Raw genomic sequence first — 25961 nt, 5'->3', positions numbered from 1 at the left:
CCTTTTTAGCGCTGTGGTTGGAATTTAGTGAGACAGTATATACCATGGCTTCTTAGAACACAGCCTGGCAGAGAGCAAGCCTTGGCAAATGGCAGTTATTATTATTGCTATTATTATTACCATTATTGTATTATTATATTTAAATATATCTTCAGCTCTAACCTCTGTGACACTATTAAAATATCTCAAGTGAGCAGGAATATCAAAAAAAAATATATGTTGGAAAAATTCAATGAAACTTCCAGAGTATGTGATGGAGGAAGTAAAAGAGTTTCCCAAAGAAGAGAGGGTCAGCAAGAGTTTCTGCAAATGGCTAAAACAATTTCTCCTGCCATCGGGTAAGATCATGGGCTTGCTCTAATCAGCCAGACCTGGGCCACCTGGGGCATTTATGCCAGGAGGGCAGACCCTTGGGAAAGACGTGTGTGTGTGTGTGTGTGTGTGTGTGTGTGTGTGTGTGTGATCTATCTTAGAGGAAGGGAGATTTTCATGGAGTCTGGAAGGCCATGAAAGCCTTAGACCTATGGAGAGAGAGAGATTGACAGTGTGCTTGCAAAGAAATCAGGCAAAGACGGAAGCTGGTGCTTTAGGCAAAGGGTACAGCATGTGCAAAGGCCTGAGGCAGGAGGGTGCAGGTCGAGTTCAAGAAACCACAGTGAGGTTTACCTTTAGCTGGATTTTAAGGTTTTAATTCTTGCGTCCTGTTGTCATTCCATTTTATATCCTTCAAATGTTCTTTGAGAAACTTTAATACACTAGAGTGCACTGTTAATATTTTAATCCCCAGTCGATACCAGCAAAAACCACTCCCTAACTTTGTAAATTAGGTGTTTCCATCTAGAAGGGTTTTTAAAAGAAGTTACAACAATCCTACTACCCAATGTTTACTACCTTTTGCTCAAATATTGTCTTTATTTGTTTAAAAAAAGGATAATTCTGTAAAGATATTGCCATCTACCCTGAGATGGCCCAGTAGTACCCCCTGAATTTAATTAATTCCACAAAAGTTTATTGAATAGTGACTGAGCGGGTGTAGAATGGGGACAGGAAACAGACATTGACAATTAATTACACATAGATGAGTGTTAGGAAGGAGCCATAAGGACACTGTGGGAAGATGTAACTGACAGACCCAAAGTAGACTGAGGGGAGCTGGCCAGAGAAGGCCTCCCAGACTGAGTGAGTTTTAAGCTGAGCGGTGAGGAATGAGAAGTTTGCTGAGTGAATGGGGGAGAAGAACAATCTAGGATGGGGGAACAGCACATGAACTAAATTGTCTTGGCTACAGAATACAAATGATTGAAAGTGGAGTTGGAAAAGGCAACCGAAAGCCAAGAGATACAGGGCTTTATAGGTCATGGTAAGAACTTGGGGCTTTAATCAGAGAGAAGCAGGGAGACTTGAGGGGTTTGAGGCGGGGTGAGGAGGGGGTGAGATAGGATGAGATTTGCATTTAGGAAGCACACCTAGCTGTTGGGAAGAGAACAGACTGTAGGGGGCAAGGGTAGAAGTGCGGGACTACTGAGGAAGCTGCTGATAGCATCAAGCCAGAGTCTGCGACTTGGACTAGGGCCACCCCCTTTGCCCTTGGTCCTGTGAAGCCTGGCATCTGCCTGCAGCTTGGTCTCATCTACATGGAGAATCAGGAACCAAGAAATTATTCAGTTAGTGTTCCATTCAGGGCACTCACTGTTTCTCAACCCATTTTCTCTGAAGAATTGAATGTGTGTGTGTGTGTGTGTGTGTGCGCGCACACATGCACATGCACACATCCTTGTTTCTTGATATTCCCTTAGTTTTACCTAATTTCAGTAGCTTCCCTGAATCCTAAAGCTTGAAGCTACTGGGGCCGAGTCCTGTGGCACAGGGTTACCCACTCCTTCAAGATGTGACCTGTGGGTAAGTGACATGGGAATGCTGGCTCATTGTGGCCTCTGCCTTCAGGACAATTTGGGTAGAAGCTCTGGTGGGGAGACACGGCAGCTAATGCAGGCGTGAACCCCTCTAAGTGGCTCTGCTCTCCTATACACCTGCCTGGGCGGGATGCCTTCCTCTCTCCAGAAGGGTAGAGGAATGTGGCCTCCAGTTTGTCATGCTTCCTTTCCTGGCTTTGCAACTGCCCTTTATACTTCTCAACCCAAAGGAGAGACGGGAGCCAGGGCTGCTGAACTGGAGGTGCTCCTTTCAACCGCACCCCCACCCACAGAGACAGGGTGATATGTGGGGAAAATGATTTCCCCCATTTAAGCAGATACTTTTGATTTTATTCCCTCAGTCAGATATTACCAAATTTCAAAAATCAAGCTTATGGTCAATTTCCTTATATAAAAATCACACCATCTCTAGTGTATTAAGGGAAATAAATGCAGAGTCAGACTGTGCATATAGTAGGTTATACACTGTATTTTCCAAGGTTATATACGTGGTACTTATTTATGCATAGACTTCCTGGAAGAATGTATAAGCTGGTAAGAAAGGTTGCTTCTGAGAGAGGAAGGTAGGAGCTGGGTGTCGGGGTGCGGCATTCCTTGTCACTGTTTATTCTTCGATATTGCTCATATAGTTATCCATGTTCATGTAATGCTTGAACAAAGAAACAATAGAAGGGAAACAAAGCAAAACAAGCAAAAGTGGTCACCATCCAGGATACAGGTAAAATGGCGCCATGTTGCTGCATTCCTCTGCAATTCTTTGGTTGTAGAAACACAACAAAACCTTTGAGTCCCTGCCAGCTAACTGGGCCCTTGATCCACCAGGTCTTCCAAGGGGCCCTAATAGTAGCCTTGGTGACAAATGCAATGTGGTGAATGTTACAGTAGGTATTTGGCATACATGGGGGCTGGGACACTTAGCCCAGGCTCTGGATGGGAAGGGCATGTGGGCACAAGGATGGGAAGGGGCATAAAATGCAAGGTAGGACAAAGGTGAGGCTGATATGCCAGGTATGGAGACCTTCACAGGTGTCCCAAATCTCTAGGCTCTCTCTGAATGGTGATGAGAACCCCTGAAGGATTTGGAAGGAGGGAGTGGGAATGCAGGTGGTCTGTGGTCAGAATGAAATTTCAAACCATGACACTGGTGGTTGGTTACTGGGCTGGCTGAGTCAGGGGACATTCAGATGCAGGAAGAGTAGGTGAGAGAAGACTTCATCCTTCATCCCTTTGAGATGTGATAGTGGCCTTACATTAGACAGGAGGGGCCAGATTCCCAAATTTGGTTAATTACCCAAATTATGAGGTGCAGTTGGGGCCTTGGCATTTCTGGTCATTCCCCATGGAACAGGATTCCCCTGTAGAGACTGGAAACTAGCGCTCCTGACTCCACAGCAGGGTTGCACAGTGTCCATGAGAGCGGATGGGACTCTAGCTCAGGACACGAAGGCCATCTTTTTGGACTGCAAAAGCCCCCAGTTTTCTTTTGAGCAAATTAAGGAGAGATACGAGCCCAAATAGGGTAATAGAAGACTATCCTCCCAATTAGGCTAAAAATGGATTAAAGTCAAGTTGAAAAATGAAAGCATTTGGACCAGTCTTGTTTCCTGAGTTCAGGGAGCAGTTTATACTTGTTAGAGCTCTTTTATTGAGAAGGAAGGAATGGTTAATAAAAAGGCACCCTTGTATCTAGGAGCGACGGGCCTTGTTTTTCTTCCTTAAAGAGACAGATTTTTTGCTGTTGGCGAAGGCCCTTGGAGATCGTAGTCTAAATTCAACCGGAAAGTGGTCACTGACATCCAGGGCCTGTAAAGAGAAAAGGGAGATGAATTTGAGAATTGAGATATACTCTCATTTTAGCGATGAGCAAATTCAGGCACTGGGATGGAAGGCTAAATGCCCAAAGTCACCCAACAGATCATACACTGGTGAATACCTGTCCCTGGACCAGCTCAATCAGAAATTTAGGTAGGTCTTAAAGTTATAGAATCATAGGCTTTGAGACTTAAAATCCAGTGGCCCAACATTGTGTCTCCAGTGATGACCTCAAAGGGTGACACCAACCCATCCTCCCAGGACGGTGGCACAGAAAGACAAGATGGCAGTCATACCTCCTGTTCAGTTAACCCATAAGCTTTCTGGAAGTCAAAGGTGCCATTTGATTTGGGAACAACAGAGCTGACAATCTCTTGTCCCCTCAGCACAATCCTGCAGAAGGGAAAAAGAAAGTCATGTTAATTTACCCTATTGATTTTTGAAATCAGACCAATGTCCATGTCTGACATCTGGACCTGGTTTTAGCTTGTGACCCTCAGGATGGTGCCTAAGACTGGAAAATAGCATCAGCCCCTGCCATGGCCCTGTGGACACCAGGATGGCATTTCCCTGTGTAGACAGGTAGCCCTGGTGGTATAAAAAAAGATTTTATATGACACATGGACACCGCACCGCATAGCAGTATCTTGCATCCTGAGAATATTATTTCTTTTGTAATTATTTTTCCCTATTCATTTATGGAGAAGGGGCCTGGCTTGTCTGTAGTAGCTCCTAAGCTTCCATTTTAAATCAGAAAGAGCAGGCTGCAACCACCAAGCATTCCAGAGGCAAGAGAATTAAGGTCGAATTTACATTGTCAGGTTTTCACTGGGATTATTTTTACAGTTATTTTTGACTTGTGGCAAATGATACAGTTTTTTCACCTTAGCATTATGATTTTCTCTTAAAATTAATTTATTTTGCTAAGATGAATGGATTTAAAGACAAATACGGAGGAAAAACCGTAGTGCAGTGGCTTTGCAGCGATAACCAAAAATGTGAATGCGGTAGTGAAATGGGTTTTGAAAGCATAAACTCTAATGGATGCCAAGTGGAGGGATGCAGCTGGGGTCTACATGGCCCCTACAGACTAGCCGAAGAATGACATGATGAGTCAAAGAGCTAGCTCATGACCATCCACTGAGCTTTCCCTGATTTCAGCCAGCTGATTTGGTTTCCAGTGTTTGCTACCTACACCACCCACCACCTGGTTAACTTTAAACTCAACTTTAAACTCGATCCACAAGTAAACTCTTCACATGCAGATGGAGATTTCTTAAAGCAATTCTTTCACACACAGAGAGTCCGGAACAACACAGTAAGTAAGGTTCCTCCATTTGTCACATTTAGGTTTGTGTGCCAGCAGGCCAGCTGATTGTAAGCTTTCTGGAGGCTACCCCAGTGCATGGGAGGTGTTCAATAGGTATTTGAGCAAAGGATAAAGACTGGAATTGAGACCATTTCATCTTACTTCCCTTATTAAACATTTAATGCCTTTTTAAAAACCACAAAAACCACACGCTATTAAGGAAAGCATAAAATTCAGAACAGCAAAATAAGAAATCATTCTTTAAAAAAACCATCTTTGGGCATATGTGTGTATAACAACAGGGTTCTAGTAAACACCCTTTTCAACTTGTTCCCCCACCCACCTCATCTATTGTGAACATCTTTCCCTGTGATTCAGTGTTCGTCTGCTTTATTGTTTTCAGTCATCTCCCTCATATTTGCCAGAGGAGAAGAATGGGGCCACAGAAGGGACTTGACCAGCCCAAGGCTGCATAACTGGCATGTGCTTTGGTGGCAGCCCCGCAAAATAGGAGGGAGGGGGCATGGGCCTCCATTTCCTGGAACTTCCCACCTTGCCTCTGCTTTTTCCCAATGGTTAGGTTGTTTCCACTTTTGAGGGCTGGAATGAATACTTCTGCAACAAACACTCCAGGCCTGAAAGCTCCAAGAGGAACGAAGGAGGTCACGAGATGAAAATGAAAGCCAGACCTCAAAACTAGAGAAGTAAGACAACTGTCTTCTCGCAGATGGCCATCTCACGCTTCTTTGGTAGCTCATGACCATCCACTGAGCTTTCCCCGATTCCAGCCAGCTGATTTGGTTTCCAGTGTTTGCTACCAACACCACCCACCACCTGATTAACTTTAAACTCAACTTTAAACTCGATCCACAAGTAAACTCTTCACATGCAGATGGAGATTTCTTAAAGCAATTCTTTCACACACAGAGAGTCTGGAACAACACAGTTAAATGCGGTTCCTCCATTTCTCACGTTTAGGTTTGTGTGCGGGCAGGCCAGCTGATTGTGTGAGCTTTCTGGAGGCTGCCCCAGTGCATGGGAGGTGTTCAGGCTGAGCCTTGGGAAAGGAAACCACCCATGGGACCAGGTTTCCTAGGGGCATCCCGACCTGTGGTCTCCTCTATGAGTGGGCAGATTGTGAACATTCGCGGTCTTCAGGCACCCTCCAGATTTAAGGAGCAAAAATTAAAGCCGACTGAAAATCACCAGAGGGACTTTACAAATATAAGAGCATGTTATTTAAATGTGTGTACTTGCATTTAGAAAATGTGCAGCAAAAGCTTTAGAAGTGTGAATACCCTTGCACTAACTGGCCTCATTTTCAGAGTTTTACCCTAAGGAAGTCATAAATACATACACAAAATGCATATATAGGATGTTCATTTCAGCAGAACTTTTAATAACAAATCTTTGGTAATATAATAACCTAATGCCCAAAGATAGGGGATTGATCGAGTAAACGGTGACATGTTTTTGTGATAGAATAATTAACAGCAATGAATGCACTGAGCTCTTACCATATGGTACGCATTGTGTTATAAGATTTATGCGTTACTTCCTTTAATCCTCATCATATATCCATGGGTGAGGTGCTACTATAATCTCCATTTTATAAGTGAGGAAACAAAGGCACAGAGAGTTTATGTCTCTTGGTCATAGATGTATTAAGTAGTAGAGTTTGAATTTAAACCCAGGACTGTCTGACAGCAAAGCCCACACTTGCCACTGCTAAACTACAGTTCCCAGTTAATGCAATTTGTTTACTATACAAAGCACTAGGTGGAGAGGCCTGAAATCTAATTAACTCAGCTCTCCAAGCCAAGTGCCTCGTCTGCCAAGAAGGGGTGCCTTTTCTAATGCACACCGAGCACTAAATGGGCTAGCAGCCTCTGGCAGATGCCTCCTACCTGTCATATGCACAGTTGGTGCTCTTCTTGACTGTGGTGTCCTCTTGGTCCCCAATCAGCCAAGTGAATCGGTGGTCAGTCCTTAGGCGGATGCTTTTCCAGGCCTTCTTGGGGACGTAGGTGCAGCCCGCGTTGAAGTCGCCCATGAAAATGAAATTCTGAAAGATATGACTTAGAGCGTCAGTCACCTAGTGGACATCGTTGCCAAACACTTTTGGTCAGAACTGCTGACATGACTCCATCTCCCATGCCCAGTAAATGATGGGTTCTGTTAGGGGCTAAATTGTGTTTTCCCAAATTCCTATGTTGAAGTCCTGAGCCTCAGTACCTTAGAATGTGACTGTATTTGGGAAGAGGGCCTTTAAAGAGGTAATTAAGGTAAAATGAGGTTATAGAAGTGGGCCCTAATCCAATATGGCTGGTGTCCTCATAAGAAGAGGAGATTAGGACACAGAGACATCAAGGGAAGACCAAGGAGAGAAACCTCAGCAGAAACCACCCCCGCTGACACCTTAATCCTGGAGATCTGGCCTCCAGGATTGCGAGGAAACAAATCTGTGTTTTTTAAGCCACCCAATTTCTGTTTAAGTCCTAGCAAACTAATACAGGGTCTTAACTTTTTTTTTTTTTTTTTTTTTCCTTTTCAAAGAAGCAGCCATGGGTTTAAAATTGAGTCACAGTTCTGATGAGTATTTGGCGGGCGAGTATGTACAAGAGAGGATGTTCTTAACGGGAAAAAAGATGTTCACTATAGCTGCTTCCTCCTGTTCTTAGTCACCATATTTCTGTAATTCAGCATGTAGCATTAGGTGGGAATAAATGAACCCCACTAATTTACTCCCTCACATCTTTTGTCTGTGGCTTAAACATGTGAATGAATCAACGCCTTTTGTTTCCAAGCAGGAAAAATGAACTTGGGTGGTGTATTAGACAGCTTTGGCGCTGTTCTTTCTCTCCTATTGTCTTAAAATTGGGAATGTATTCCTGTGGAAATTTTGTCTGTTGGAGAAGTGGGAAGAACCTTAGGCCACCAACGGAATCATTCTATCTTGGAAGTGTTTTTCCCTGTGGGGCTCTTGGAACAGAATTTTAATATCCTTCAATCCAGAGGAAGTGTCAGATTTCCTTGTTTGTACTATTGTTTGGGGCTGTTGCTGACTCAAGACTTTTCTTCGAAAACATTTTATTTTGACCTCAGTGTTCACGATTTTCCCTGAGATTGATGGGCTCAGCTGAGGACGGAATGTCGTGACCACCAGCTTCTATTAATAGAGGCAGGATTTACTGAGCATTCACTGTGTGCAGTAAGTACTTCATAAAGTTTCCTTTAAATCTCACGAACACTAGGTGATAGAAAGACCTTTAACCTCTGTAGAAACAGCATAGAGGGTTGGCTCTATACCACTCAACTGGGAGGTCCAAGTGGAGAAGTCATGAATCAAACGCCATCTGCCTAACTGAAGGCCCCTCAGCACGAGTTTCCCCTCTCGTTCATTGTTGTGCCACTGATGCCTTGCAAGTGCCCAACGCTTAACAGATGCTCAATAAATTCTTGTGAATGAATGAATATATATATCAATTCATAATTTTAGGAATAAATTAATTATTCTTTCTCTCGCTCTGCTCTTTACGAATAAGCAATGAAATATACCTCTTGTGTTCTCCTTGCCCCAGCTCTGTGCTTATGCTTTACTTGACTCATTTTGAACTTTTGGAAGTGAAACTGAGGAAGAGGAAAAGGAATCACTGGAGTCACATCCCGAAATGAGAAAAAAAGAATGAGGAAGAGCCCTCTAGTGCGGAGGTCCCCAGCTACCAAGCCTCAGACCAGTACAGGTCTGTGGCCTGTTAGGAACCAGGCCACACAGCAGGAGGTGAGCAGTGGGCGCAAAGCTTCATCTCTATTTACAGCTGCTCACAGCGCTAGCATCACCACCTCAGCTCCACCGCAGATCATCAGGCGTTAGATTCTCATAGGAGCACTGATCTCTGGTGCCAAAAATGTTGGAGAGCAGGGCTCTAGAGCACTTCTATATTTACTAAGTACTTTCACAAACCCTCACAGCCACAGGTGGTGGCATCCTTGTTTTCCAGGTAAGGAAATAATTGAGGCTAAAGAGATGGTAGATGTATTCCCCTTCTGTGGGAATAGCACCCCTAGTTTGGGCAACCGCTTCCCTCCTCCACCATAGTAGTCCATGAGGTCGGGGTGGAGCTAACACAGATTTAGCTAATCAGAGCATCTCAACCCCCTCAGCACAGTGATTGGTTCAGGGATGGACATTGACCTTATCAGAGCCAATCACACTCAATCCCAGGGCACTTGTTGCATTGTCAGTTGATCTAGAAGCTCTATCCTAAGCTGCTGAAGGGTGGAGCCAGCCCGAAAACAGAGCCCACCCAGAGACGAAAAGAGGGCCAAGAGATGCAAAGAGTCAAGCCGAGCCCTGACTACTTTGTCTGAGCCCTGGATCCAGCTATGCCTGAACTACTCCTGGACATCTTAGTTACAAGAACCAAAAACTTGCTTCTCTTTTTCATGAGTCACTACGAGATTCTACCACTTGCAATTGAAAGACTCTTGACCTCTTTCTGTTTCACTATTCTCAACTACAAAGGAGAATGAATAAAATAGTTACCTCATAGGGTTATTAGGAGGATTAAATAAATGTGTTTATGTCCAGCTATTCCCTTAGTGAATTTTGGCAGCCATTATCAGTGGAGCAGGGTATGAGTTCCTAAGACCCACATGGATGGTTACCCAGGCAGATTCAGCAAGAAGGGTATTTAGTGCTAAGAACTCTTGGGGAGCCACTCCTCCCTCTCAAGGACCAGATTCTGCCCCTCCTAGATGGGAATTCAACAGACACAGAGGGTCGTCACCTCTGCCTTCCAACGGTGTTTCATCTCCATGTAGACATCAGCCAGCTCATCAATCTCTTTAACGGATGTCTCAGGGGTAGTGTGCAGGGGGATAATCACGAAGTCCTTGACAGCTGAGGAACAGGAAAGAGGCAGAGGTCACACACTTTCTTGAGTAATGGTCCAGGGATACTGCTCAAGGGAAACAGGCTGTCTTCCCAGGCATGAACTCTGTTGTCCGGGTCCCCTCGTTTCCAGAGAGTCTAGCCGGTGGCTGCGATCTGAACAGGCTTAGCGTTGTGAGGCTGCTATTGTCAGTCCATGAAAGCTTCTTTTCTACCACTCGCCCTTCGCGGCTAAGAAAAAGCTGGTAGACAATGTTCCTTTCTGGCATTGTAGGTGTTTCTATTTTCTCATCTTTTTAAAAACTGTATTTTCTATTTTTAAAAAATAATAAGCCTGTTTGGTTTTTTTACTAAGGAAAAAAGGTTTTTCTAATAAAAAAAAATGAAACATATCAGTTTATACTCCTCTTGTAATCAAGAAAAAAAGCCCCAAAAAGTTATTTAAAATAAAGTGTGTGTTTGTTGTTGTCGTCGTCATTGTTTTGTTGTTGTTGTTGTTGTTGTTGTTGTTGTTGTTGTTGTTTTGGAGGAGTGTCTAAAACCCTCCCCACACCAGGAGGGCCTGAGGGAGCCTGACTGAGGGAATGTGGGTGAGACTCGAAACTGAGCCTTGTCCACTTGCTGGTAGCAGCTGCTGAGTTCTGAACACTTCCTCTTCAGGTTTTCCCTCCCTCTACGCCTGGGTCCCCATGCCAGCTCAGGAGCTGGGTGCTACTGGTGGTCACACAGTGGGAAGCCAGGACTCAGACCTGGCAGCCTGTCTCCTGGACCCCACACTGATCCAGCAGCCTTATCTCCCACTCTTCTCCTCAGGCCTTCCTTTCACTCCTCATCCTCTCTTTGGACACTTTACCCATCCTAATCCCTTTCCCACCCATTCGCTTGTGTGCTCACTGTGCCCTCCCTCGAAAATGCCCTTTCCCCCAGCCCTCTCTTACTTGACTTCTTCAGGTCGCAGCCTAATGTCACCTCTCTATGCCTGATCTCCCCATCTGAGGTGGGCCCCTCACCCTGCTAGTCAATGCATACTGCTTACTTCCTTCATGCTGTGAAATTACTTGCTTTACTTCTTTGTTAGGCCCACTGGAGCCTCGCACTGTGAGGGTAGGCTTATCTGTCTCATTTACCCTCTTGGTTCCAGTACATAGCACAGTGCCTGGCACATTGGAGGTGCTCAGAAATGTTTGTTAACTGACTAAGTGAATGAATGAAAGATAGATGAATAGCTAACTCCTTCATCTTTAGTCCCAGATAGAGGGAACAGATTTCCTTGCACAAGAGAGAAAACTCTAAATAGGACACAGCTGAGGTGCCATCCCAGGGGAGAGAGGGAGAGTGGGGGGAAGAATGGAAGTGTGGAAACTCAATACAAACAGGTTCATTTGCAGTTCACAAAGGCTGAGGACTTTCTTAGAGAAAAAATAATCATTACCGGGGAGGGAGGACTCTGAACCCTGTCCTGGTTAGCATATGTGAATGGTGTACATAACAAAGAGGATTGTCACCTGTGCTCTCTGAAGAACATTTCTTGCCCCCAAAGCCTCCATCTCCTCTTTTCCTATTGGCAGTTTTCTCACCATTCTCCCATGTTTCTCAACACTCTATCTTCAAGGTAACTAACCCAGGGCAGAAATAGCCAGGATGTTCATTTGTGTAGTGTAGATATAGCGGTACATACTTACAGCTCTGCATATATTTGGCCATTACCTATCTCCCCTACAACAACATAACTTTGCAGGGGGAGGGACCTTGTTTGACTTATCCGGGACCCAGAACAGAGCCTGGCATGAAGAAGGTACTGAAAAAATATTTGATTCTGTATAGCTTCAATTGGCAAACCAAATTTATTCTTGACTTTCCACTGAGTGCCACACAGTGGTTAAGAGGATGAGCTCCTGAGCTGGTGGCTTGAGTCACAACCCTGGCTTGTCCATTTCCTGGCTGCTGGGTGACCTTGGGCAAGCAACTCCACCTTTCTGAACCTGGATATGGTCCTGATTCCCACACCGCAGGGTCATTGAAGGAGTATAGGAGCCTGGGATCCTGTACTCTAATCAGGGATCAATAATTGTTCATGGCTAATACAAGCAGTATTGTTTTAGAGTTCTGGGTGCCATCATTTGGACTTCCTCTCTACTCCCAGTCTGTGGAAAAAATATCTATGTAGTTACTGGAGGGAGAGTGAGACCCTAGGTTTGGGGTGGGGTGTTCATCTTTGCTGGCCATTCCTTCATTTTTTTAAACGAAAGAATAATTGTATTTGATTGGGACTGAGGAATTGCAATAAATAATTTCTATCAGCCTAAATGCTCCAAAGACAGTGGAGTTATCAAGGGTTCCAGAAGGTGGACTCCAGGCTGGGGAGATCAAGCCAGCCTGGTGCCATCAAACTATACTGCATCCTCTACATTCAGGTATTAAAAGTTCTTAATGGCTTTCTTAGTCAAGCCTAAAGCCTCCCTAAGGATACTGCATTAACCCTAGGATCACAGCCCATACTCAGGGCTGCTGCCCATTCATGAGATCACTGAGGGAATCATGGGCGAGAAGGGCCTGTGGGTCTCACCAGTGTAGGGCGATTGGAACCAGACCACAAAGGGTTCCCTGGAAAACACATCTGCATCTCCAGCCTGATAGTCATGGTAGAGGTAGCTCTCCTTCACAGACACTAGCTTTTCTCTAGAAGAGAAAAAAGAAACCCCATTCAGCTGAGTCAGCTATCTTCTTACTTCTTTCAAGAAGCAGAAACATAGGTTCCCATGGCTTCATTAGCCTCCCAGGACTGGAATGCTGGAAGAGATCTTTCACCCTGAAAACAAGGCTTAGTCAACTCTTCTCAACAGCCAGGGCCCTTTGGGAACTGAAGATCTGAGCAGTACTAGTTTTCTGGGGCACCCACAAGTTAATGTTCGGACTTAGAACCAATTACTAGTAGGAAGACAATGAGAATAGTAGGAAGCTGTGCTAGACAACTCAGGTTGCCATTCCTGGACCAGAACTTGGCTGTGAAGAATGAAGAACTCCTGACTGCCTTGACCAGGCAGCCACTGAGTGAACCAACAAATTAGGTGTTAGGAAGCTGCTCGTGCTTTCTAATTTGCAGAGTTAATACTGCGCTATTCCCAATTTTGACAGCAAATATTTTGGTGGATATCAAGAACTGGTAAGAGATCAAAATTTGGTTTTGATGAAAATATATGCATTTTGATTCAATTCACAGTCATAATTTATAAACAAACCATGTTCCAGGAAGCATAGATTATACTTACTTATAGAGAAAAGCATACTGTTCTTTGTATGTTTTTCTTCCAAGCCGAGAGCTAATTATATAGTTGTATGTTGTACCTCTTGAATATCTAGAAAACATAAAGGTTTTACATTGTGTCTTAAAATAAAACATTCCCCTATTGCATAGGTTCCTCTCTCTCCGATCTGCATTCATATTTCCAATGGAATCGTGTAGAAGGTCAACCGTTTATCGTAATCTTTGAGTATAAAATGGACCACCATTGACTGGGAATGTGACATCTGCCAAGGATCTTTACAGCTATTATTTCTTGTCCTTATAAGGTAGGTGCTATTGTTACTATCTTTTGATAGTTTGCAAGCACAAAGGTAGAATTTGAATCCAGATCCTACTCACTCCCAAATCCACATGCTTTGGCCTGCACCTGTGGGAGACCATTAAGAACAAAGATTTAGGCCAGAATCAGCTTCAAACTGCACTCTGGCCCATGGCTGGTGCTGCACCTCCTAATTCCTGGTGGAGCAAACCCCATCAAGTCACCCTGTCCATACACCTCCCCTGAGCATTTGTCACATGCAGGATTCCTAGTAACATTTATTTTGGACTTTCTTTCCTGTTCTGAAACTATGATTTCAAATCAGCATTTTTTTATGTCCTGGGTGCTGTGGATATGGCCTTGAGGTTCCATTGACTCTACCCCTCACCCATTCCAGGGAAACTTGACTCAGTGTGTTTGCCAAAACTGCTGAGAACTCTACCCTGTGCAATCTAACTCAGCTTTACTCCCTCTGCCCACAAAAAGATCTATGGCATGACTAAGCTACAGCGTAGTCTCAGGTTCAGTTGAAAAAGAAACAGAGGGATCTTTAGGGGCCAACTTAGATACCACAGTCATTCCTGGGACTTTAGATACATGTTCTAAGGCAAATCCGGCCACTGGAGTCCAAGGGGCGTAGGCAATGGATTCCTGTGGGCTTCCAGTTTGGGAAGGCTGGCCAAGTCTTGAGTTGCCAAACTGTTTGCAAAGACTTAGCTGTGAGGTGACTAAGGCCCCTCTTAGCTTAAGGAAGATAAGGGGACAAACAGACCTGGCTCTCCCTGGAGTCCACAGTACAGTACACAGAGGTTGGGGAGAACTGAGATCACTGGGTATGGGAAGACTTGCTCCAGACCAAGGTGGAGAGATACCTAGAGCCTCCCATCCCTTCGGTCCCCCATACTTCTGAACACCAACCAGAGCTACTCCAAGGATAGCTGAGGGCACTCAGGCTACATTAGAGCACTAGCTTTGGAGTCACACATGACCCACATTCAAAGACAGACTCAGCCATTTACTGGATGGGTGACCTTGGGCAGGTCCTTCCTATCTGTGCCTCAGGTCCCTCAGCTATAAGGAAAGCAATCATAATATCTACTCCATAGGGCTGTTATGGGGAGTAAATGAAATAGCACATGTAAGTGAATTGACAAGATGCTTGGAATGATGTTAGAGTATTGATGGTAGCTGTGACATTTGGCCACCAGGAACCATCATCTGCCATTATAATTCCCTTCATTTTACTAGTAATAGACACCACCAGCCATTAGTGATCACTGCTATATGCCAGGCACAGTTCTACGTCTTTTGTGTATGATTTAATTAGCATCACATCCCAGGAAAATGGGTTCTATTATTAGCTTCATTTTGTAGACAGGGAAAATGAGGTTGAGTAACTTGCTTGAGGTCATGGCAGAGCCAGGATCCAGACTGAAGTGTCTGAGGTGAGCATAGGTACCTAACCCCTGTGCTACACCCACTCTTTGATTGTCAAGGTCAGATCCAGAAATAGAACACCTGCCAAGGCTAAAAAGAAGGAAAGCTTAGCTCCAACTCTGTGTTTTCAGATGAGAAACTGAGGGCCAGAGAGGGGTGAGGCCAGTCTTCTGTGTGAGGAGAGTGGCCAAAGCTGTTTCTCTTGCGCCTAATGAGGCTGGATTGACCATTCATTGTGTTTTCCTAATTACAAAAGTATAATAATGACCAGATATACTGTCTGTTCAATCTGGATGGTAGATACATGGTTGTCATCATTTTCTCTGTGCTTTTAAGTATGTTTAAATATTTCATAAGAAAAAGGAAGAGAATGTAACATTCTCATTTTAGTAAATTTGGAAAATACAGAAAATAGATAAAAGAAATCACATTAAAATTTCTTGTCAATTTATACTCTGAGATAGCCACTATCAACATTTTGGTTCACTGCCTTTTAATCTTTTATAAGCTATTTATTTATTTTTTTGCTTACATAATTGAACTACTTGGCACATAGTATATGCTCTAGTTTGTTTAATTTTGTCATGGATCTACAAAAGAAACATTATATTAGAAGTTTTGAAAAATCAGGATACATCAGAACCACCTGAAAAGTTTGTTAATAAAAGATTCTTATAGATATTCTCATTCTATAGACCAGAGACTCTTAATTATACTTTTAACTCACTCTGGGGTGATTTTCAGGTGGGTGGGTCTGCTGATTATTCTTTGAGAAAGAATATAAATCATAGAGAAAAAAATGGCATAGATGATAGAGGCTCTGTTCATCCCTCTGGTGACCAAATCAAAGTTGTGATGGAAACAAGGAGCAAGCAGCAAGGAAAAATTGTCTGGGATCTAGAGAAATAAGCCATCCAACTAGGGAGAAATCCAAGAAACCATCCTGCAGTAGCAGAAGGTAGGACAGAGTGAGGATGCGGGGCTGCCCTGTCCTGAGTGACAGAGTGAGCTGGAGGCAGCAGCAGAGACAGAAGCCTCTTACAGGGGCTGCGTCTGCGAATGGATTTTCACAGAGACCAACCTGCTCACTCTGAGCACCAGTGCTGATTTGGCTGCATGCACGGGGCACCAGGGACTTACAGGGAGACATTGTTGGAATGAGAGCCGAGGCGAAGCACACTCTGTACTGAAGTGCCAGCAGGATCCATTGTTTCCTATTGAGCCCTCCCCACTCCCAGTGCACGGACACAACGCCACCATAGCCCTGATGCCGTCAAACTGGATAACAGAAGTTGCCCCGCCCAGAAACTCCACCTCCCCCAACTGGTAGCCCCACCCAAGCCACATCCAGGTGTACATCCTCAGTGAGTCAGTGCTCCTTGCTGAGCAGCACCTAGACTCAACACTGGAGGCAGCTGGCCTTTGTTTCTGGTGTGGCCTTTTGAAGCAACTATAAGCACAGCATCTGTGGATTGCTTGCTGAATCTTATTGGGTGGCCCTGGAGGGGTAGAGGCTTAGGCTAAGTTTGGCCTGCAGCTGAACCCCTCTCATGACTGTGCCACTGGACACCAACTTCACAAATCCACACTAACAAGACTGGGAGACTTAGGAGCTTTGCTTAGTACATAGAAACAGACATGGAAAGGCAACCAATATGGGAAGATAAAGAAGCAGAAACCATTTGAGAGAACAGAACAGAGATCTGGATATAATGGAGTCAAGTAATCTAACAGATGCCGAGTTCAAAACACTGGTTATAAGCTTTTGAGAGTGTAGATAAATTCAGTGAGAACTTCGGCAAAGAGATAAAAAAAACATAATAATGGAAATGGAAATTATAAAAGGGAACCAGTCTGAAATGAAGAACACGTTATCTGAGATGAAAACTATATTAAATGGAATAAACAAAGGAATAAACAAAATGAATAAAGAAGAGGATCAAATGCCTTATCTATAGGAGAGAAAACCAAGGACATGCAATCAGAATGGCAAGAGATAAGATGGCTTGCTATAAAAATAATTTAAGGAGCATATGGGACCCTATTAAGAGTCAAAATATTTGTCTGATCAGTGTAACTGAAGAAAATCAAGATGTTGAACAGCTGTTTGAAGAAATAATGATGGAAAACTTCCCGAATCTGGTGAAGGAAATGGACATAAAACCCCAGGAAACTCAGAGAATTCCAAAAATCAAGAATCCAAATAGGCCCACACCAAGGCACATCATAATTAAAATGCCAAAGATTAAATACAAACAAAGAATATTAAAAGCAGCAAGAGAAAAACAGATAATTACTTAAAGAGAACACCCATAAGACTGGCAGCTGATTTCTCAAAAGAAACTATGCAGGACAGAAGGGCTTGGCACAAAATATTTGATAGGATGAAGACCCAGCATATACAACCAAGAATACTTTATTCAGCAAAGCTATCATTTAGAGTTGAAGGACAGATAAAGAGCTTCTCAGACAAAAATAAGCTAAAGGAATTTATCACCACTAACCCAATATTACAGAAAATGTTGGAGGAACTTCTTTAAGAAGAAAAAACATGTATCAAAAACAGGAATAAAGAATGGTAACAACTACATTCCTATCAATAAGTACCTTAAATGGAAAAGAATTAAGTGCTCCAACCAAAAGATAGAGTAGCGGAAAGGATAAGAAAACAAGACCTCTACATATGAAAAGGAAGGGGATGGAAAAAGATATTACTTTGATGGACCTATAAGGTATTTAAGTCAGACAGAGAAAGATAAACACTATATGATTTCACTTACATGTGGAATCTAAGGAATAAAAAAAACAAACTAGTCAAAAACAGACTCACAAATATAGTCAACAATTTGGTATTGGACAGAGGGGAGGATGGTTGGGGGGCTGGGAGAATGGGGTGAAGAGCTAAAGAAGTACAAATTAGTAGCTGATGGAAAGTCCCAGGGACGGGGTGCGTGGCATAGGGAATGCAGTTAGCACTAATATGTTGGCTAGGTAGAGGGTCAGGGGAGGGAGGGTGCAGTTGGGGGGATTGTTTTATGAACTATACAAATGTCTAAGCAATGTACTGTATACCCTGAAACTAAATAAAAAAATAATAATAACTTTAAAATGATGAAAACAAAAAAAGAATATAAATCATAAATATAACCCAATGTCATTCAAAACAATTTGAGGATATTTAAATTTTTTTTTAATTAATTTTTTTATGGTGACACTGGTTAATGAAATCCAGTAAGTTTCATCTATACATTTTAATAGTAAGGCATACACACACACACATACACACACACACACACACACATTGTGTGTTTACCTCCCATAGTTAAATTTCTTTCTGTCACCACATATTTGACCCCTTTTACCCCATCTACTTCCCCACTCCCCCTTTTTAAATTTTAAATTATAAAATCAATTCAGACTTTTTATAAAATATTAAAATCATAACGAAGAATATAAAATAAAAAGCAAGGTTCCCCATTCCTTCACTGACCCTGTACACAATGGTTCTCCAATCACAGCTCCCCACCTCCCAGTAGAAACCACTGTTAACAGTTTGGAGCATATCTTCATTTTTTGTCTTCCCCCATGCAAACACACACTTATATCCATGTATAATGTGAGGTGATGTGATGTGATACTCTACCTACAATTCTGAACTTGCTTTTTCAATATATTGCAGTCATATTTCCAGACTGGAATATTTAGCTCTAACTTATTCTGTAGCAAACATGATTTTTAATGTCTACATAATATTTCAGCCTGTGGGCATATCATAATGTCCTATTCACACTCAGTCTTTTCTTTATTACAGTACTACTCTGCTCAACCTCTTGTCTGTTTCTTTCACTTCTCTCTCTGCCCTGACTCCTCATCTGTTTCCCATATTTTAATTTATCATATTAAAACTAGCTGGTTGAAAGTTCTCATGACAGTGGCTGATGGCATTGGAAGCCTGGGCAGTGCTGGCCACATGAACTGGTGGTGAGGGTGAGTGCTGGCTCTTATACAGGATTCAGTTCCCTGGGGCATTTCAAGTGCCCTTGCCCTTGATTTGGAGCCAATAGAGCGTCCCAGGGGTCCCCATCTTTACCCATTCAGCCTGTTCTTCAGCAGGGGACAGATTGTGTTGTAGCTGTCCTTGATTTCCATCAGGAGTATGATGTCACAGCGTTTGATGACCTGCAGAGAAAGAATTCCCAGGTGTTTGAAACCATTTACTACAAATAATAAAAACTTTTTGCGAGTACTTACTATGTTCTAAATATCAAATTGGATGCTTTGTTAAATTCATTAACTTCCCAGAAATAAATGAAGAACTTTCTGAGGTAGATGCTATTAATATGTGCATTTTAAAGACAAGGAGCCTGAGGCTCCAGAAAGCCAAGTAAAGTACTCAAAGTTATCTAGGTAGAAAGAGGCTGAGACAGAATGTGAACCTAGGCAATTCAAATCTGGAGCCCACAACAAGTCCTACCTCTTGATTTTGTTTGAATAATAATAATAATAATAATAATAATAATAATAATAATAATACTTATTGAGCCCTTAGTAAGTAAAAAGTACCAGGCTGGGTACTGAGGAAATAAAGAAGTATAATTATAAGAGTTGACATTTATTGTGAACCCAATCTGAGCCTCATAAACCTTTGAGACAGCTATGACTATTAGCCCATTAAGCATAGAAGGAAACCAGGCTCGGAGTGACTGAGTGACTAGCTTAAGGTCACACAGCCAGTATAGGTGGTAGAATCAGGATCTGAACTCAGGGTGGTGTGACTATAAAGCCCATCATGCTAAACTGTTAAAATATGGTTCTTGTCATTAAAGACTCATAGTCCAGTGAGAAGAAACAAATGGAAGCAAATAGTACAATGAAAGGCAAATGCAATTTGTGCTAAACAAAAGTCACAACTGTGGAAGGGTTGAGAGATAATTACTTCTGCCCAGAGGATCAGGGAAGTCTCCACAGAGGAGATGGCATTCAAACAGGCTCTGAAAGGTGAGAAAGAGCTCAGGAGATAAAGAATACAGGAGAGGCTCCTTTAGGGTGAGCAACAGCCTGGAGATTGGGGTGCAGACCAAGCCCACATCCCTTGGAGACCATGGGAACCTGTCTGTGTATGGGATCCTCGTGGGCTCAATGCCTCGGGATTTATTGGTCAAGGACAGGGCATCCTCAAGGTTAATCCTGTCCTCTCACACAGCCACCAAGGACTTGGAGCAGGAGGAGCATGCCACTGGCCCTATTTGCAGAGCATATGTCTGGCTCCCTCTCTAGAAAGGTGAAGCGGGGAGAGCCACCACACTGGTTTGTGCAGTCTTTAAGTAGCTGCCCAAGGTAGAGATGCACCTATGTAGTCACTGAGGAGGAAAACTACGTCTGAGTCTGGATCCTTCCATCAAATGGCTTGAAATCCATGGCATCAGCCTTGCAGGGTTCCCCAGAGAGAGCCAGATGCTGCTCACTAAGCCAGCCTGCTGACTTATGACTGCCAGACCTTTCTGGATGGCATTTTAGAATATGTATCAAAAGCCTTAAAAAATATATTTGCCCTTTGGTCTAGTTTTTCCACTTTGAAGAATGCCTTCTGTTATAAAGAAATATCTAGTACTTCTCTGCGCTTTAGTTTCCCCATCTATTAGTTGGGATGATTGATAGTCATTTCTTCACAAGGTTGCTGGAGGATTAAATGAATAATTAGAACAGTGCCAGCCATATAGGACGCTCACAATAAATTATTATTATTACTACTTGTACAGATCAAAGAGGAAGACGCATTGCAACAACAAAAAAATGTAAACAACCTAAGTATTCCCAAATAGGAAAGCATTAAATGAAATATGTTGAAAATATAGCATAAAGTATTACATAGCATTAAAAGTCAGATTTTAAAGGAATGTTAACACGTGAATTACTTGTAATATGAAAGCAGAATATAAAATTGATATGGGGTGTTTTCCATGCTGCAAAACAGATGCAGACTTACGTGTTTATTTTTGCATAGAAAAATGACCATGACAAAGTTACGCAAATGCCAGGAGGTGTTATCTTTGAATGACAGGATTCTAGGTGATTTTTTCTTTATATGTTTTTATATTTTCAAAATTTTCCATAATGACTATCTTTAATTTAATAAAAGTAATGTATAGATTATAAGCTTATAATTTTAAAAATTAAAGTGTTATTATAAAAAAGAACACTGCTTGATGAGAAAAGAATTGTGGGAGATGGCCAATATTTATTGAAACATGACAAGTGTGATTCTAACTCATGTAACGTAAGTTAAATAAAATGTCTTATATCTATAAAGTGCCTAACAGTGTACACAGCAGTTACTGATTTCTACTTCCCACAGATGGTCTCCTCAGCACTTCGGAGAATATTTCCTGTAGACTGGAATTCTCCCTGCAGTCAGCAACAGTTCAGGACCCCATTATCAGAATCCTCCTGCGGATGGAACCTGTAACTTTAGCTGTTTGGCCTTCATCAGTCCGTCCATCCATCTATCCATCTGTTGGTTCATCAGTCTAACAAAGTTTTCCCAAGAGCCCGCTGTGTGTTAGACAATGTGCTAGACCTTGCTTTATTCATAACTTTATGCCCAACTCCTAGCACAGCATCTGGCATGGTCAAAGGAAGAGGGGAGGGCGCGAGGCCCATACTGGAACCAGATGAGCCAAGTTTATAAAGCACAAATGTCTTCCCGGGTTTAAATCTTCTTTATGGCATCGTAAGAAAAATGGGACTACATTTCCTACTTAGTTTTTTAGAAAATAATTTTCTAATTATAGAAATAATGTTGCTTATTGTAGAAAATTTGTATAATGTAGAAAAAAACAGATTACAAAAATCACCAGATAAACTGAAATCCTACCACTCAGACATTTTTTCATATATTTCCGTATTTATATACATTTGCAAAATTGGCAGTAGGATGACTTTGAATCAAATGGCCTTGAATTCACATCTTGACTATATCACTTGCCAGCTGTGTGACCTGGAGCAAGTCACTTTAGTTTTCTAAACTGCCAGATTCTTCATCTGTGAACTGGGACAATTCCCCACTCATAGGGGTTAAATGACATAATGGATACAAAATTCTTGGCCCATTCCATAGTACAGAACTGATGCTCAGCAAATAATGGCAATATTTATCATACAGGTGTTTTTGTTTTTGTTTTTGTTTGTTTGTTTTAGCCTAAATAGTACAATGTGTTTCCCCAACAGCCATTAACTATTCAGTTTTCAAATTCATTCATGGCACATATTTCTCTGCCCCGATTTCAGGCCAGAGGACCAGGAAAAATACATTTTCTCTGGCTTCATCTCCTCAGGAGGAAGACTTAAGGAGAAGGGTCCCTGGAAGGCCCTCCCAGACCGGACTCAGCGAGATCCTTCTGACTCTTGTTCACAGAGTGGGATGGGAATAAGGGCTGTGCATGGCCTGTGATGAAGGATCCCAGCCGGAAGTGTCAGGAGTGGGCCCAGGGAGAGGGAAGGGCAGTCTAGAGAACTCTAGAAAAATCTGGGGCAGAGAGCATCCTTGAAACCCTCATTCCTGTCTCTAAGCAGGGAGCAGCCCGGCGTGGTGGAAAAAGGCCCAAATGAGATCGGTTAGGCCTTGGTTCAGACTCTCGCTCTTACACTTACTCACTCCATGACCTTGGGCAACTTACTTTACTGCTCTGAACTCTGGTTGCCCTATCTTCAAAATGGGGACACTAATCAGGGGAGTTGTGAGACTGAACTTGGACACCACATATTAGGGACCAACGCACAGTCAGCACACCTACATGATTACATGCTGTAAGCTCCGCAAATAGGGAGACAGTGCCTCTCACACCCACCATCTCACTCCCAGGGCCTCGGAGTGTCTGGAGCATGGCCGACTTTCAATGAGTATTTGTTGGATGAACTCATACTACTCTTTAAGGACACAAACTGAAGAAGTCGCATGCAGGAGGAGCCCTGCCCTTGCAGACTTTGGCATCTGGAGAACTGCTCGCAGTACTGGTCAGCAAGCCAAAGATGGAGAAGGTGGGCCTCCCTCACTCTCCAACCTTCCCAGGGAAGGTCAAAACGACAACAGCATGATGATGCTGGTCTCATCTCTGTTGTGACAAATCCAGTGTGGACGAGTGAAAAAGGCATCTCCACTTATATGACTGGGCTGTTCAATGGTTGGATTCGATCCTGGCTCTTCTTACTAGCTATGGAAACCTGATTAAGTCACTTCACCATTCTGAGTCTCGTTCTTCGCAGTTATAAAGTGGGGGCACTGCCACTTACATCATCGTATTAAATAAGAATGTAAAATTCGCTGCCTATAAGTAGGTGCTCAGACAAGGGGCCCTGTGCACATTACTATCCCGAGTATCTGGGATTCAAATTTCACTGTAAGGGCTCCAGGTGGCTCTGGCAGTGTTTTGAGATGGTCTCTATTTATAAGATGGTTTTGCACTGATGGAGAAGGTAAGGGAGCTTGACAAAGACTTCAGACAAACATGGCATTTGTTGTGATGGACTGTCCATCAGTCAGCCCTCCAGGACACAGTGGCTAAGAGAGGTGCTGATTACAGGCCGGCCACAATGGAATCACCAAGGAACAAAATGACAGCCTCTTAAGGCTGTGGTGACATTTCCTGGATGGAAAAAGTGGGAAAGGAGATAAGAACTCAGCAGGTACCCAGGCTCCATGGGCCTTTGTGTGAGGAAGCAGGGAAAATAGTTTCCTTGCATGTCAGAGCTCCCAGTTGACCCAGGGAGTCATGGTTCTCACAGGCTTGGCATGACTGTCCTGGCTAAACAATGACATCCAGAGGGCCTTGGGTACCATCCAAAGGGCAGGGACGACCAGGTCTGAAAGGACCATCTAAGGAAGAACAGAGCATGCCAGTCCTCGCTCTAAACCACTTTGCCTACTAATAACAGCAGCTCATGTTTTTGATCACCTGCTTTGTTGCTAACTTTGCCAAGGGTCTTGTTTACCTTGATTTCTCTCAGCCAACCTGTACTACAGGCTGTATAAAGCCCATGTTACTGAAAGGCCCTGGGAGACTCAGGGAGCAGAAGGGACTTTCCAAGTTTGCTCACCCTGCTGCCAGGTGGGATCTGAACTTGGGGCTCCTGGCATTCCCAGTTTACCATGGTACTTCAAGGGCTTTCTAAGATAGAAACACCCAGTAGAGTCCTGGCAAAGGTTTCAGCATCCAGTACCAAAAATAAATTAACCTGTAGGGTAAAGAGAGTCAACTGACTCCTGGCATTGAGTACCCAAAGAGAGTCTTATCTACATGGAGAAAAAGATTAGAATTGGGAGTTGGGAAAAGGTTGATGGGGTAAGAGGAGGAAAGGAAGAAAGCAGGGGAGAGAAAAAAGAAAGAGAGAGCGAAGAAGAAAGTAGCAAGAAGGAAAAAGAAAGAGAGAAATGAGAAAGACAGAAAAAAATCAAGAATAACTCAATAAGCCACATAACGAACTCCCTCCATCCTCCCCCGCCCCAAAGATACCTCCCTCCTCACACCCTCCTCGCCTCAATCCCTCCCTTCCCGCCCTCCCTCTCCCCTCCCTCCCTCCCTCCCTCCCCTCCCCCCCCCGCCCGCCTCCTCCCGCCTCCCCTCCTCCCTCCTCCCTCCCCGCCTCCCCTCCCTCCTTCCTTAGTCTTTATGCTTGCCTTTTCCTCTTCTCCTTCCTTCCTTCCTTCCCTTGCGGGAGGATAGAAGGAAGAATGCAAGCAAAAACTTGTTTTGCATTGATGGTTAAAAGATTAGCTAGGCCAGCATCCCAGCTCCCCACCCAGTCGCCCATCCACCAGCTGTACAAAGATACAGCTGGAATAGGTCCATTGTTCATCATCTCTGCATGGGGAATAAGAATCCTCCTTCCTAAGTGTGCTGAAATGAAATCCTCTATTTATAGTGCCTGACACAGCATTTGATAAATGGTAATGAGAATTATAGTAGTCAACCCTTACCTGAGCTTACTGTGAGCCTGGTACTGGAGTTTTACATTTACCAGCTCACGTGTTCCTCACAACAGCTCTACAGGGAGGTACTGTTATTGCTCCCATTTTAAGATGATGACACATAAGCCTGGAGGGGTGAACTGATTATTGTAATTATTGCCGTTGTTATTGTTACAAAATTCTAAGCCAGCTGTTGCCTTCACCCTAGGAACTAACTTTAGTTAAATTCCACCTGAGTGTCTTCAGGTCTGAAAGCAGTAGAGGGCATGAGGGGTGTCCATCAATCCTTTGAGAAAAAAGGGGCTCACCTTGACAATGACATCCATGACATTCTGGTTCTCCTTCTTGGATTCCCCAAAGGACCTCACATTGAAGGAGCAGATCCTCAGGGCCAGAGTGCTGTTGATGGCGAGGACGAGAAGCAGTAGGGAAGCCAGCGGTGGTGACATCCTGGTGCTCCTCCTGGGTTCAGGGCGCAGTGAGAGGACAGTGGTGTTTGCAGTGTGGGCTCCCAGTCACCTCCTCAGGCCACTTCCTCAGTCTCTGCTGACTTATAAAGCCTGCAGATAACAGGAATTACTGGATTCCCTGTTGCTGCTTTCAGTTCTGTGAGGAACTGAAGATCACGCATTTTTTCCTCAAGGAAATGAAGGAAATGGGCTAGTCTTTTAGGAGCTCCTGTTTTTGTCACTCTGGTGAGGAAATTGGCCTGCCTAATTTGGGCGCCATCCTCTATAAAGTCACTCCTGTTCCAACTGAGTGCCGGCTGTGACAGCTGATCATCTTTCGTGTTGTCACAAAAGGCCATGTACCTTTTCCTGAAAACTGATGGACTGAGATGTGGTCCACACCAGAGGACGCCTGGAGTGCAGTAGTGGTGGTGGTAGGGGGCAGTAAGGCAGGGACAGTGCTATGTTTTCTGCCATTGCTGAGATTTGGTTGTCAGCTGTTCCTGGACACACCTAGGATCTGACTCTCTAATTACCCTGGTGGGTGTAATCAATGGTCACATCCCATTAAGATTACGTAATTTTTTTTGGCAGTTTTG

At 43.5% G+C, this 25961-nt stretch overlaps 1 protein-coding gene across 1 annotated transcript; it reads right to left on the bottom strand.

The window, feature by feature from the left end:
• Positions 1–3562: 3562 nt before the first annotated feature.
• On the bottom strand, positions 3563–25463 carry DNASE1L3 (deoxyribonuclease 1 like 3). Its single transcript, XM_016131685.2, has 8 exons — positions 25222–25463; positions 19040–19128; positions 13219–13305; positions 12516–12628; positions 9846–9958; positions 6963–7120; positions 4043–4139; positions 3563–3737 (listed from the first exon to the last, which is right to left on the bottom strand). The coding sequence occupies exons 1-8, from the start codon at positions 25360–25362 to the stop codon at positions 3621–3623; spliced, it is 915 nt and encodes a 304-aa protein (XP_015987171.2). The 5' UTR covers positions 25363–25463; the 3' UTR covers positions 3563–3620.
• Positions 25464–25961: the final 498 nt, after the last annotated feature.

This window comes from Rousettus aegyptiacus, unplaced genomic scaffold, assembly GCF_014176215.1.
Source record: "Rousettus aegyptiacus isolate mRouAeg1 unplaced genomic scaffold, mRouAeg1.p scaffold_m13_p_4, whole genome shotgun sequence".
Taxonomy (NCBI): Eukaryota; Metazoa; Chordata; class Mammalia; order Chiroptera; family Pteropodidae; genus Rousettus; species Rousettus aegyptiacus.
Note: the sequence above shows the minus strand (reverse complement) of the source record. Positions and strands in the feature narration are given on the sequence as shown.